We start from the raw sequence: 14,987 nt of genomic DNA on the forward strand, positions 1-14,987 counted from the left end.
AGCTGAGATTACAGGTGTGCACCATCAGGCCTAATTTTTTTTTTTTTTTTTTTTGTATTTTTAGTAGAGACAGGTTTCTTCATGTTGCTCAGCTGGTCTCAAACTCCTGACCTCAAATGATCCACCTGCCTCGGCCTCCTAAAGTGCTGAGATTACAGGCGTGAACCACCACATTTGGCCAGGAAGGATTCCTTAAACATTCTCCTTTTCCAACATGGAATCCTCACCTTCCCAGCCAAATTGACTGTCAGAAGCTCCAAAGCATTAGAACAATTCACTTTGAGTGGAATCCCGTTTATTGGTAGAGGTCCTTCTACTCTTTAGTTATTCATAAACTTTATTTATTTATCTATTTCCACATAGTTTTGGCTCCTGGAAAACTCTGGGCAGGCAGAAAACCCTACAAACCATGTACTTTCTTTTATTATCAACTGTTCATCATTTTTTCTCCCCTCACTGCCAAGCCCCTCAATGGAGATGGGATGGGAGATACTTGCTGATTGATTTCAGTATGAAATATGCTAATCCTGTTATAAACTAACACCAGAACCCAAAGCACTGACACAACCATGTGTCTAAGATGCCTGCAGTAACCATAATCAACACACTTCAGATTCACAAAACAAGCATTTTGGTGCCTAGCATAGGGCCAGGCACTTACTAGGTGCTTAGCGAGTGTTTGTACCAGAAGTCTATCTTTGGGAATTCATGTTCCCTGATCTCTTAGGATTTCCAGATGGAATCATTCAAATAGTGACTGAGCCAAATTTATAATACCAAGGACACAGGATGTTCAAACTGACACAGGCTTTTCTAAATCTGAAGTCTTGTAAGACCCTACATACTGGTTACCCATGTTTCACACTGAATTTCTATACCCAGCTCAACCCTCATTATGTCCCATGACAACAGATTCCTTCTATTCCGTATTCCCTGTTTGCACAGCATATGCATCCCAACCACATTCGAATATACTCCGTATTACTGGGAAGGGATGAGGGCTGTTACCTAGGAGAGCAAGAGTCACGGCATCTTCGACAATGTAACTATGGAAGCCTTCATATGCTATTTGGTGGCTCACTTCCCTTTCTGAGCCTCCTGGGAGGCTCAGATAGATGTTAGATAGATGTTATTTATCATCTAACATATGCCATTTTATTGTATTCTTCTTTAGACATTTACAAAATCGACCAGGCCAGGAGTTGAAGACCAGCCTGGCCAATATGGCAAAACCCCATCTCTACTAAAAATACAAAAATTAGCCAGGCGTGGTGGTGGGCACCTGTAATCCCAGCTACTCTGGAGGCTGAGGCATGAGAATCGCTTGAACCTGGGAGGTGGAGGTTGCAGTGAACCGAGACAGTGCCACTGCATTCCAGTCTGACACCCAGTCGCTCTCTGGGAAAATAGCAGAGGGATATTCCAACAGGAATTCCCTGATTTTCTCCAAGATTTCTGTGGGGCTCTTCTACACAGCAAATGTCTGCAGTGCATTTGGGATTAAATTTTCAGTGTGAAAATCATTTTACACTCTTTGAGTAACCCTCTGTTCATAAATCAGGAACTCCTGAAATGCTTGTTGAATGAATGAATGAGCTTGTCTTTGACAAGAATAAAAAGAATAGCTTGGTTGTAGGGAAGCACCCTTATACCTCCTAGAAAACTCTGAAGCATCCCACATGGGGCACCTTCCCCAGTCCTAGATGTGGTTGATATACCCCCTCCTGTTCTTCATCCTGTTTTTCTGACCATTGTGAGAGTTCTCAGGGCTTTCCCTGAGACACAGACAGTCTTGTGAATCTGAAGGGCCAATGCAGAGCAGACTGAGGGATTGCTTGACTCAATGTGTTAGCCAGGAATCCAGCATCTGCCTGAGCAAATAAAATGCAAATCCCATAATAAATGTTCTTTCAAGGGTTCTTTGTTAAAGCATAATGTGATCATGGTGTGAATGATGAAATACATTTTATTAATGAACTCATTACCATCCAGGAGAGGAGTTGTTTAAAAAATGGTTTGCCGTTGAAAGTTCTGCAACCTCCGATAACCATATTCATTTTCTAAATATTTCAATCCAGAGAATAAGGAGAGGTTAGACAATCTTTAGGGTTAACTGGTAAGCTCAAAAATACTTCTGGAAAATAAATTTCTCTGGGAAGCTTTAATATCCAGAGCACTGGGTAGATGATCAGAGGCTCTGTCTCACTCAGACTCTAACCGTACTTAGCTATATGACTTTGAGCAGGTCAATGAAGCTCTTGGATTTCAGCTTCTTCCTGTGAAAAATGAGAAAACTGAACTATAAGATGTCCAAGCTCCATTTTAATTTTAAAATTAGAAAATTAAATAATTCTACTCATTCTAGTTGTTAGAATGCCTTAAATATGTCCCATTCATTTCCCGCCAACTCGGGGAAAAAAAGGTTTGAATAAAGGATGGTAATGTTGGATGTTCCTGAGACAAATTCTCCCCAAACCTGCCTTCCTTTCTATTTTGTTATATTTTATTTTTGTTTGCTTGTTGGGATCACCCTCATTCATGTTTAAAGGGACCTCTCTTCTTTTTCTTTCTTTTTTTGTTTTGTTTTGTTTTGTTTTTTTGAGATGGAGTTTCGCTCCTGTCGCCCAGGCTGGAGTGCCATGGCGCGATCTCAGCCCACCGCAATCTCCACCTCCTGGGTTCAAGCAATTCTCCTATTGAGAGATTTGGACATGCACCACCTAGTCATACATGGGATGTAATTGCAGAATGGTTTCTGTTCCCAAGGGGTTCACTGCCCAGCTCTTGGTAAAATATTAGCACACACTAGGGAAGTGTCAGGGGCTAAACCATATAGCACTTTGTACCAGAAGGGATGATGACTTTGAGTTATTCCTTCAGTTCATTCATTTATTCTCCAAACATTAAGTCTGGTTTCCCTTGACTGCAAGTCCCACTGAGGCAAGAACGAAGTCTATCCCATTCGTCAATGTATCCCCAGTGCCTAATGTCATGTGGGGTGCTTAGTAAGGACTCCCAACACCTATTTGTAAAACTAGTGAATAATGCCCTAAGAGAAGCACCTCATCTAGCCTGAGAGGGGTCTGAGAGAATCAGCAGGATAGCGGAATATAGCATAGCCTCTGGAATTGGTCAGGGCTGAGTTTAAGACCCAGCTTGGACATTTACCAAGTAATTGCAGAAATTACTTAACTTCCTCAGGTCTCAGTTTCCCCTTCTGTGAAATGGAGATAATAATAATACACAGATAATGGCTTCGAAAATTTGATGACATAGTGTGGGTAAAGTTCTTAGCCTGACGCATGTCAGTCCTCAGCAAATCCTGCAGCATATTAAAAACCCATACCAGAGTTATCTGTGGTCAGGATTTTCCCCTGATCTCCGAGATACACTGGTACCTGGATTAACATGCAATTGCCCACATTTCATTTTGAGGGAGAAAGGGTTGGTTCCATATTTTTTACTCTGGTCTGATGGGAAAGACATAAATGAAAATTAACTCATGCCGGAGATCTGATAAAACAAGCAGGCAAGCAAGCAAGCAAACAAACAAACAAACAAATTGTTTTTCTAAACTGTCCTAAGGACCCTCAAAGAATCAGTCCAGACCTCTTCAAGTTCCCCATCTTCAGGGTGGACAATAAAGGTCGATGCCCAGGCATATAGATACTGTAATGCTATCCATCAGAGAAATATTATGTTTCAATACAATTCATCAGAGAAATATTCTGTTTCACTCAATTGACTCTCCTTACTAAAGCAAAAATGTAATGTGGATTTAAACATTTCCTACCAATGTCGAGGTTGAGAAGTATGTCTTGTTATAGACAGAACCAAAAATGTAACCTGAAAATCCAGTTAAGCATACAAGTTCCCTGGCCTGAGGTGCCCATATGGTTACAATATGGGAGCCTACCTTGTGGTTCTTCATAGGCCAAAGTTTGCAAGACAGATGTCTTTATGAAAATATCCCTAGGCCGGGTGTGGTGGCTCACACCCGTAATCCCAGCACTTTGGGAGGCCAGGACGGACGGATCACGGGGTCAGGAGATGGAGACCATCCTGGCTAACACAGTGAAACCCCATCTGTGCTAAAAACTAGCCAGGCGTGGTGGTGGGCGCCCATAGTCCCAGCTACTCGGGAGACTGAGGCAGGAGAATGGCGTGAACCCGGGAGGTGGAGCTTGCAGTGAGCAGAGATCGTGCCACTGCACTCCAGCCTTGGAAACAGAGTGAGACTCCGCCTCAAAAAAAAAAAAAAAATCCCTAATGCTCACTTGGTGGTTCAGAGAGGGATGATTGGTACTTCCAACTGGAAAAGATCACCCTTTCATGTAATTCCTGATGGGCTTTGCAAACAGAAAGTTGCCTGCACATTGACATTTATCTTTCATTAGCCCCTTGTCCAGTCTTGTCCAGTTTTTCCTCTAGGTTTCTGATTATTGATCTCCTAGGTGACCAAAGATTCCTGATTATGTGCCCTTAAGATGGCTCAATGCAACCTTGGCCACTGAGTATAAGAAAGAGACAGGATGTACCAGCATCATTGATAAAATGCTGTGTGCCTTCATTTCTAATTCAAAAATTTAATTTTATTTAAAAAAATTGTCTGTGTTGCTATTTGACAGATGAGTGACTATTTGGCCAGAATCACAATGCGTTTTCCAATAGCGCTTTTTCAAATGACGCAACAATATACTTCAATATGGCAGGAATTCCCTCTTTACTCTTGGAATCCTGAGTGAAAACCCTGAGAGCCATACATGAGGCACTTGGCCATGGATTGGACTCTACTAGTTTAATTTCTTTTGAAGTTAGGGCAGAAAGGGGGCTAACATCACTGAACTCATGAACAGCACGCCTCTGAGGGGGCTGTGAGTCCCCCCATTTTGCAGAAGGGGAAACAAACTTAGCATAGTTATTTCCCCATAATCCACACTTTTAGTAAATGGCAGAGCCAAGACTCATATTCAAGAGTGCTTGACTTGGAATCCTATGTTCTTTCCATGAAACTATGCTGTCTTCTGCAGAGAAATTTCTGGCATCTAAAGTATGTAACCAGGCAAAAGAAAAGTTGGGAAAGCCTATCCCCTGCTCTTCTAGGGGAAGGAGAGCTTACTAAGGTACTCATCACTTTTTTTGTTTGAAAGTAAAAGTTTGGCTGGGCACAGTGGCTCACGCCTATAATCCTAGCACTTTGGGAGGCCGAAGTGGGCAGATCACTTGAGATCAGGAGTTCGAGACCAGCCTGGCCAACATGGTGAAACCCCATCTCTACTAAAAATACAAAAATTAGCCAGGTGTGGTGGTGCTCGCCTGTAATCTCAGCTACTCAGGAGGCTGAGGCAGGAGAATCACTTGAACCTGGGGGGCAGTGGGGGTGGAGGTTCCAATGAGCCGAGATTGCACCACTGCACTGCAGCCTGGACAACAGAACAAGACTCTGTCTCAAAAAAAAAAAAAAAAAAAAAAGAAAGTACAAGTTTCCCTATGATGCTGAGTATAATTGAAGTCTAGTGTATTTGAGGTATGCGGTATTGGCGGTATATTTTACATACAGTGAAATACACAGTTCATAATTTTACAATAGTGTGATTGTTAAAACACAAAAAGCATACACTTGGGTAACCACATCCCAATAAAAATGAGAAATGTTTTCGTCACACTGAAAGTTCCCTCATATCTCCTTCCTTTTAATAACTTAGGTCTACTTCCTCTTAATGAGCATTTTTCATCCTCGAAGTATTTTTCTCATATCCATGAGTGCGACCAAGTGCACAGTGGAGCCTTACTACATGTTCCGTAGCCTATACATCATCTTATTAAATGCCCTATTGTCAATGAACGTATAAATGAAAATTCATTATTGCAAGAGCTAAGCCCTATCTGAGGTAATGGGGACAGAGGTAACAAAAGAATGGTTCCTGCCTTCAAGGCAAACAGTGATGGATTTGATTAGGGGTTGAGTTGGCTTCCCTGGAGTCAGCGACTTAGTGGCTCGGTCAGCCTGTGGCCACCCACACAGGAAGAACTGGGGTCGCACCACTATTTCCAGATGACCCTGGCTATGGGGGAGAAGAGAACCGAGTCATCCTGGGCAGGCCCGACTCAGTTTTAACTTCCTCACTCTTCTGTTGCTCCGGTTGTCTCTCTTGTGAGTGATGAGGGGTGTACATTTCGGATCCACAGGGGGGATGTGGCGATTTGAGCATCCTTTGGCACGCCTGGGGAGGCCAGGCAGAAATGTTTAAATGGGGCTAGATCTGTGCTTTGTAATCGTTCAGATGACAGACTGTTCCCTGCGCCTTCACTCAGCCTGATATATCTCTGGAAATGGTGCCAAACTGTTGAGGACTTGGTCTTTCCAGGTAGATGCCTAAGAAAGGAAAGAGCTAGGACCACACGCTGATTGGCCACGTCTCCAGCCAATGAGGAGAGGTCTCGTGGGTAGGTTTGCCCCACTTTAAGTAAAACCCAATCTTACAGAGAAGAACTATCAAAGAAGATGCGAGGTTGCGGGGGCACGGGGGGAAGGGGGCGGGTTGGGTTGGGTATAGCCTCGGCCAATTCTCAGTATCCTTTATTTTATGAAAGGAGTCATTATGGAATTCTGTTAATAATGTTAGATCCCCCAGGGCTCATTCGGGACATCTGAAAGGGAATTCAATTCGGATAAACTGATTTATAATGAAAACTCCAGGCACACACCTGTTCTATAAAGCAATGTATTACTCATTATGGGATTCTCAGATAACAAGCTTGATCTCGTTACTGTTTAGGAGAATTTCCCTACCTTAGAAAGGGTGACTCTGGATAAAATTGAATGCATTCCTTCATTCAGTCATATTTTCCAAACACAGACTGTGTATTAGGTACTGTGGTAAGGTAGCCCCAACCCCACGGGACCTGTCACCCAGCGTTTAAAGTCGCAGTTAGTAGAGCCTGTCCCAACCTTGAATCTGGGGCTAATAATGTGCCCCTTTTCAGGAGATGGGGATTGCAGTGGAACACGATCAAAATCTACCTCTTGTCATCAGAGTGTAGTCTTGAGCTAAGATGAGCTCATATAACTCAAAATTTCCTCTTTTTCTAAGCAGGTTGAAATTTACAGCCAGATTTTCCACCTAAGAATTCTCTTTCTGCCTTACATAACTGAACATATCTAGGCCTTTTTCAGGAGGCTTCTTTTGATCTTCTGTTGGGTGTTAACGTGATGTTGCTTCAAGGCCTTGCAGAAAGAGGTACACACATAGCTGCGTTTTCACACGTGGCTCCCTTCCCTGTTCACTGGGTCCCCTGAGGCCTGCCCCTGCTTGGAGGCTGCAGCAGGGGCAGCCAACAGCACCTGGGTGTGAGGGCATAGTGAACGTGGGTGCCCTGCAAACAGATCATCGGCATCTCTTGATTGTTATTTTTTTAGGAAGTTCTGATGGTGACTGGGCAGTATCGACACTTAAGTCACCAAAAGGTACTGTACGGCTTTTTCTAGCTCTTTCGTCCAGGTGTTGTCAAATTTAGCATTAAATAATGAAGGGATAGAGAGTCCTGGTGTCTGTGTGACCTGTGCACATGTGTGTCTGCATAGGGTGGCATCTGCAAGTCCGTCTAAGTTCCAGTGTGTAGGTGTTTGTGTGTGTGTGTGCATCTAGCAATTGTTGGACAACGTGCTACCCCTCACTTCCCATATTTGTTGCCTGATGGAAAACATCACTATGAGAAATCATGCCAGGTAAGGTGAAATGTGTTAATTTTTCTCAGAAAGCTGCAATGGCAAATGGCAAAACGCAAGGTAAATTAATGGGGGCGGGGTGGGAGAAGAACACAGCTTCTGAGGGAGAGATAAAATAGTGAAGTTATTGGCCAAGGGTCTTGGGAATGATTAGCCTTTTAGAGAACAGAATGCTATTTTCAGCTTTCCTGGGACAGCGTGGTGAGCAGAGAGGGTTAAGAAGTTGGTCGACTTGAGTCTGTGAGTTAACCCAGCTGGGTGACCAGACCAGGTGGCAGGTATCATTAATTAATTAGCTCCCTATGTGCCAGAGGACTGGCCCTTTACATCATTTTATCATTTAATTCTCTGATGATAAGGCTGTGTAGGCATTGTCTTCCGCATTTAGAAATGAGGACATGATGTCTAAGTAAGGATAAGTCTTGCTGGTCTACAGTCATATGACTATTCAGTGGTAGAGCTGCAGTTTGAACCTCTATCAGTGTGACTCTTATTCTAAGCTATTTTCCACTGGGGTGTAATGGGAAGCGGCTCTTTTTAGAATAGACCAGAAACACCCTTCTCTTTATGCTTTGTTGGACTTGGTGGAGAAGTAGCTGACCTAAGGAGGTGGAGGTAGAACTATGTATGTATTTGTTTATTTGTTTATTTATTTATTTATGAGATGGAGTCTCACTCTGTCACCCAGGCTGAAGTGCAGTGGTGTGATCTTGGCTCACTGCAACCTCCGCCTCCCAGGTTCAAGTGATTCTCTTGCCTCAGCCTCCGGAGTAGCTAGGACTACAGGCACATGCCACTACGCCCAGCTAATTTTTGATAAATATATATATATATATTTGTGTGTGTGTGTGTGTGTGTGTATATATATATATAGTAGAAATGGGGTTTCACCATGCTGGCCAGGCTGGTCAAAATCCTGACCTCAGATGACTCATCTGCCTTAGTCTTCCAAAGGGCTGGGATCACAGGCATGAGCCACCACACCCGGCTGGTAGAACCCTTTAATGAGCTTGAACTGGGGAAAATTAGGAGGCATTGCAGGGATATAAGCAAGAAACTGGTGTATTAGTCCGTTTTAATGCTGCTGATAAAGACACACCCAAGACTGGGCAATTTACAAAAGAACAAGGTTTATTGGACTCACAGTTCCACGTGACTGGGGAAACCTCACAGTCAAGGCAGAAGGCAAGGAGGAGCAAGTCACATCTTATGTGGATAGCAAAGAGAGAGCTTGTGCAGGGAAACTCCCATTTTTAAAACCATCCAAACTTGTGAGACTCATTCACTATCACAAGAACGGCGCAGGAAAGACCCACCTCCATGATTCAGTCCTCTCCCACGGGGTTCCTCCCACAACATGTGGGAACTGTGGGAGTTACAATTCAAGATGAGATTTGGGTCGGGGGACAGCCAAACCATATCAACAGTCATGGCCATTTTTTTTTTTTTTTCCCTCTCAAAAGATTATTCTGGCTTCTAAGTGGAGACTGGATTAGGGGACTGTGGACTAGAGTTGTGGACACCCAGTGGAAGGCTCTTGCAGGTGGGTGGTGACCTGCACTGGGGTGGGTAGAGGACAGAGAGAAGAAAATGGAGTAGAAGGATCATTGAGAGTCCGCAAAACATACTGAGTGAGGAGGAGGAGGACCATAAGACCAATGGCTCTCACGTTGTAACCAGCTTGAGCATGCATCAGCATCACTCGGAAGGTTGTTACAAACCCAGATTCCTGGGCCTCACCCAGGAGCACCTGATTCACTAAGCCTTGGATGGGGTCTGAGGAGTGGAACTGCTAACAGGTCCCAAGGTGATGCTGATGCTACAGGTCTGGGACCACACTGTGAAAATGACTGCAGTCAAGATATCTTTCGGGGAAACTAACACCCTGTGGTTTGTTCTCCAGATATCTTTTTGTAAGCTGAAGTTTCTGAAGAGGACAGTTTGATCAGGGCCCCAGAGGCTCAGAAACATCCCAAGTTGTTGCAGGGAGGAGAGTGAATTTTGTTCCCTCATTGGGAAAGAGAGCTTTACATTAGTGTGTTTAATGAGAATCCCCTGACTGCCTGGCTGTTGCCTTGAGAGAGACATTTTTGGGTTTTGCATTAGATAATAAGTATTCACATGTCAAAGTCCATTTTTAGAAACGCAAACAATTTGGAACATGACAGACCTACTAATTTGAGGCATTAACCTTTTTTTTCCCTCCCTGTGAAAAACAAAGCCATTAGGATCCCTGTGATGGCATTTGGAGGCAGTCTGCATTTCTGTCCTTATATCATCCTTTTGTCGTCTGATGCATTTAGAGCGTATTTCAGGATAGGTTAAAAGCAGGGAGCTGTTTTCTACCCAAACCAGGCTAACTTCACCTGTCCTGCTAAAGGCACCTGTATCCTGCCTTGTCCGGGGAGAGGAAAAGGGGTCCCAGTGAGAACCAAGTTCCTCTAGGGTCATTGGTCTGCTGCCAGTGTTCTCTACGCAACCTCTAGACCCAGACTCTAGATGAGGTATGGTAGCAAGGTTGGGGAGTTTGTATGCCCCCACCTTCCACATTCTGTCACTTTCTTAAAAGGGAGACACAGGCCAGGCGCAGTGTCTCACGCCTGTAATCCCAGCACATTGGGAGGCTGAGGCAGGCAGATCACCTGAGGTCAGGAGTTTGTGACCAGCCTGGCCAACATGGTGAAACCCTGTCTCTACTAAAAATACCAAAATTAGCCAGGCATGGTGGCACGTGCCTGTAGTCCCAGCTACTCCGGAGGCTGAGGCAGGAGAATTGCTTGAACCCGGGAGGTGGAGGTTGCAGTGAGCCGATATCATGCCACCACACTCCAGCCTGGGTGGCAGAGCGAGACTCTGTCACAAAAAAAAGAGACAAGTTGGATATGATGGGCTTAGACTCAGACACACATGGGTTCCAATACAGGCACCATCATTTGCTAGTCTTGTTATCTTCAACCTCTCTGATCCACTATTTTCTGATCTGCAAAGTGGAGACCATCATATCACCTCCCTCCTAGCTTGTTGTGAAATAAGATGTTTAAAACACGTGTCACAGAACCTGGCATGCGGAAAGTAATAAATGCATGCAGGTTACGACTGGTATTAGTAGTACTGTTATTATCAGGTGAGCAAATTAAAGGCTCTGAAAAGACTTGTGGTAATAAAAACTGGTGAACTCTTTTTAACCCACCATTTCCCAAACACTTTTGACATCTGATCTCTTTGTTCTTAAGGAAAACCAGTGAACATCTTAACATTCAGTGGCATGAATGTTGCTGGGAATCCACTTTGGGAACATAGGGCATGGGCAGAGAAGTAGACAGAGGTGCAGGTGTCACTGGGGAGCAGGGGGTGTCACTGGGGGAGATGGGAAAAGGAAGTAGCTGTCAAGGAGAAAGGATAAGGTCCTTCAAGAGACAAGTTTCTTACTGCCACCTGCACCGGAAATGACTCCCTTTGGAGTGTGTCTGCCAGGACAGGAAATGGTAAACATCACACTAGTTGGTGTGATTTATTTTTCACTACGTAGGGCTTCCCATGCAAGTTGCCCCCTAGTGGCCACTGCTATTGATCCTCCCACACCCAGCCTTGGCAACACTTGTCACACCTGTTTAAAATCCACCCTGGAAGACACCATCTCAAGCCCAGCAGGCTGTCTTAATCGAGATGAAGCCATGTCTTTGGAAATCTGTTTATTTTGCAAATAGAATCTTTGAACTTAAGTCCAGTGCCACAGCAAGGCAATCAAATTAGGAGAAACTGCCAGCATAGACTGCAATGTAATCTCTGTGCTTCTCACTAGAATTGGCCTGGGTTCCCTTTTCCAAGTTACACACATGCTCCACACTCCCATTTCTACCATTGCTCCAGTAGAGGAAATCAGAGAATCTACTCTCTGTAGGTTTTGCACGGGGCTTGGCTTGGTATATAATAGGTGCTAAATAAGAGTAAAAGAGGCCAGTACTCACAAAGTCTTCATTTATCTCTGCTTTGGAGATAGCTCTTAGTCATCCTGATGGAGTCTTTCAGAAAGAAATACACTTCACTAGGCCGGGTGTGGTGGCTCATGCCTGTAATCCCAGCACTTTGGGAGGCCGAGGCGAGCAGATCACTTGAGGTCAGGAGTTTGATACCATCCTGGCTAACATGGAGAAACCTCATCTCTACTTTTTTTTTTTTTTTTAATTATTATTATACTTTGAGTTCTAGGGTACATGTGCATAACGTGCAGGTTTGTTACATATGTATACTTGTGCCATGTTGGTGTGCTGCAACCATCAACTCGTCATTTACATCAGGTATAACTCCCAATGCAATCCCTCCCCACTCCCCCCTCCCCATGATAGGCCCCGGTGTGTGATGTTCCCCTAAAAATACAAAAATTAGCCGGGTACAGTGGCATGTGCCTGTAGTCCCAGCTGGGAGCCTGTAGTCCCAGCTGGGAGGCTGAGGCAAGAGAATTGCTTGAACCCCAGAGGCGGAGGCTGCAGTAAGCCAAGAACATGCCACTACACTCCAGCCTGGGTGACAGAGCAAGACTGTCAAAAAAAAGAGAGAGAGAGAGAAGGAAGGAAGGAAGGAAGGAAAGGAAGGAAGGAAGGAAAGAAGGAAGGAAGGAAGGAAGGAAGGAAGGAAGGAAGGAAGGAAGGAAGGAAGGAAGGAAGGAAAGAAGGAAGGAAGGAAGGAAGGAAGGAAGGAAGGAAGGAAGGAAGGAAGGAAAGAAGGAAGGAAGGAAGGAAAGAAGGAAGGAAGGAACAAAGAAAGGAAGGCAGGCAGGCAGAAAGGGAAGGAAAGGGAAGGGAAGGAAAGGGAAGGAAAGGAAAGGAGGAAGGAAGGAAGGACACTTCACTTAGCTTTTCTGCTTTTATATATGAGGAAACTAGGGTTTCCTAAGACCATAAAAGAGAACTACATCACAACAGGGCTGGGGTCCAGACCTCAAAGAGGGGCTTGAGGACTTGACCCAGAATCACTGGAGATACTTGTTACAAATGTAGATCCCGGGCCCACTCACTTCCTAAGGAATTTGAACATCCGAGTGTCGTGTCCCAGTGTATTCATTTTAAAAATGCACCTCCTGGGCGCTTCTTATGTACATTAGAGTTTAGACCTAGCTTTTCCTAATCCGCCACCCTAGATGCAATCGCAGTTTGCAACACAGCATCAGTTTACATGCCAGCGTTCTTCCCAATGTATTTTTGCTGTTTGCTGAAATAAAACTGTTTTCTTAGTGGTGATTTGAGCTGGGGCCACAGCTGGACGGTAACAGCATTGGAAGTGGATAGTCTTGGGTTTGGTTTCTTGCTCTGCCACTTATTGGCAGTGACAGAGTAATTTGGCAACCATATTATTAAACATCTCTGGGCCTTAGTTCCTTCATCTGTCACATGGAAAGAATAATATTGCCTGCCATGTCTCTTTAAGAGGGTTTAAATGAGACAATGTAGATAAAATGGCGAAACCAGTGTCTAGCCCATAGTAGGTACTCAGTACATGCTAGTTCTTTCTTTCTTCTAAGAAAATTGACTTAGCCCAATGAGAAATGCTCATGCAGAAGGCACAAGACAGTAGGCAATGTGCAATAGGGTTACAGTTCCATTGGAGTGCATGCATCCTGTAGACCATCCCAGGGGAGGGAACACCCACCTAAAGGCAGCTTTAAAACATTACTTCATGAAATTCAGGCTTTTGCAATTTCCGGATTTTCATTATTGGTTTGGTCATGAGCCGCCGGGTGCAAAGCAGGTGGAAGACAGGAGGGTGATGTGAGGTGAAGTTTTTTAATAAAAATCAAATCCTACTCGCTCCTGAGTTCAGTCCCCTTTGAAAAGCACACAGCAAGCACTGGGGTTTTGATGAGCTTCCTTGGGAACACATAGGGCATGAAATGAATGCACAGAGAGGGGTCTCTGGTTTGCAGAAATGCTGTTGCATCAAGATTGCAATAAACATTTGACTAGTTTGGCCATGTGTCCTTCCGAGGCTAACCCAGCCAGATCCTGTTCGTTCCAAAGCCATCTTGCATGACGCCCACACTACACACAGTAGGCACTCAACATACATTTTGTTAATAAATTATTAAATGAAACTGGGCATAGATATTCAAAGGAAATTTTGTCTTTCCTGAAAAGGCACTGGGAAGTGAGAATCAACCAGAGGGAAGTCTGGAAACCTGAATTCTAGACCCAATACTGGTTTATCTATGTGACAGTCTTTGAGCTCGGTATATAACAGATGCAAAAGTTTCCTCTCCTGAAAAATGGAAAGCTTGAGACTATAAATTTTTTTGCCCCCGGGCCTCTATAAGTAAATATCCCAGGCTTTGCGCTGATTAGCTTACCTTGTCACGTGCCCACCTCTAAAATAATTTGTAGGAGGACAAAGAAATGGAGAATGACTGGGGCATGGGGAAGTGGAGGGATATGACATCCAGAGCACATAGATTAAGAATAGGAGAGAGGCTTTGGGAGGCCGAGGCAGGCAGATCACCTGAGATCAGGAGTTCAAGACCAGCCTGGCCAACAGAGGTGGTGAAACCCCATCTCAACAAAAATGCAAAAATTAGCTTGGCATGATAGTGGGTGCCTGTAATCTCAGCTACTCAGGAGGCTGAGGCAGGAGAATCACTTGAACCCAGAAGGTCGAGGTTGCAGTGAGCCAAGATCACACCATTGCACTCCGCCTGGGTGACAGAGTGAGACTCCATCTCAAAAAAAAGAATGGGAAAGAGATGCATCTCACATGAAAATTGGGGGCTCTTCTTGGAAATATGGTGAGTGAATGATTGGTATTTGTATCAGTCAGCTACTGCCACAATAACACTGCGTAACAAATAACCTCAAATCTCATAGCTTAAAATGTATTTAGTCCAGCATTTATTTAGATCAGGAGTCTATATGCCAGTGATTTCTACTAATGTGGGAGGTTCTTCTTATCTCAGGTGATTTCACCCATCTCTCTGGGAGTTGGTTGGATGCTGGCTGATCTAGGCTGGTTTTAACTGGAACGACTTGGGTGACTTGACTCTGCTCCATGTGCCTCACCTCAAATAAGGCAGCCCAGACATGGTCTCATGAGGGTGGCAGAGGTGCAAGAGAGAAATTCAAACCAGCAAGCACTTCTCCAAATGCCTGTATGTCTCATGTCTGCTAACATCTCTTAGTCACATGGAACAGAGTGTGGATACGGAGAAGGTCAAAGAATTGATTCATGCATTAATCTAACATAGGATCCCAAATCTCATAATTATCTACATTGA

General features: G+C 44.3%; 1 protein-coding gene across 2 annotated transcripts in view; it reads left to right on the forward strand.

The window, feature by feature from the left end:
• The window catches only part of SHISA9 (shisa family member 9), a 343,049-nt gene that overhangs the window by 308,206 nt on the left and 19,856 nt on the right, over positions 1-14,987 (forward strand). Inside the window, exon 4 of one of the 2 annotated variants that reach the window (XM_015125640.3) lies at positions 7,421-7,468. The exons of the other annotated variant lie outside the window; for it this stretch is intronic. Within the exon in view, the coding sequence (XP_014981126.3) occupies positions 7,421-7,468 (48 nt within the window). The remainder of the gene's footprint in view (positions 1-7,420; positions 7,469-14,987) is intronic. 2 annotated transcript variants of the gene reach the window in all.

Source organism: Macaca mulatta, chromosome 20, assembly GCF_049350105.2.
Source record: "Macaca mulatta isolate MMU2019108-1 chromosome 20, T2T-MMU8v2.0, whole genome shotgun sequence".
NCBI classification, from domain to species: domain Eukaryota; kingdom Metazoa; phylum Chordata; class Mammalia; order Primates; family Cercopithecidae; genus Macaca; species Macaca mulatta.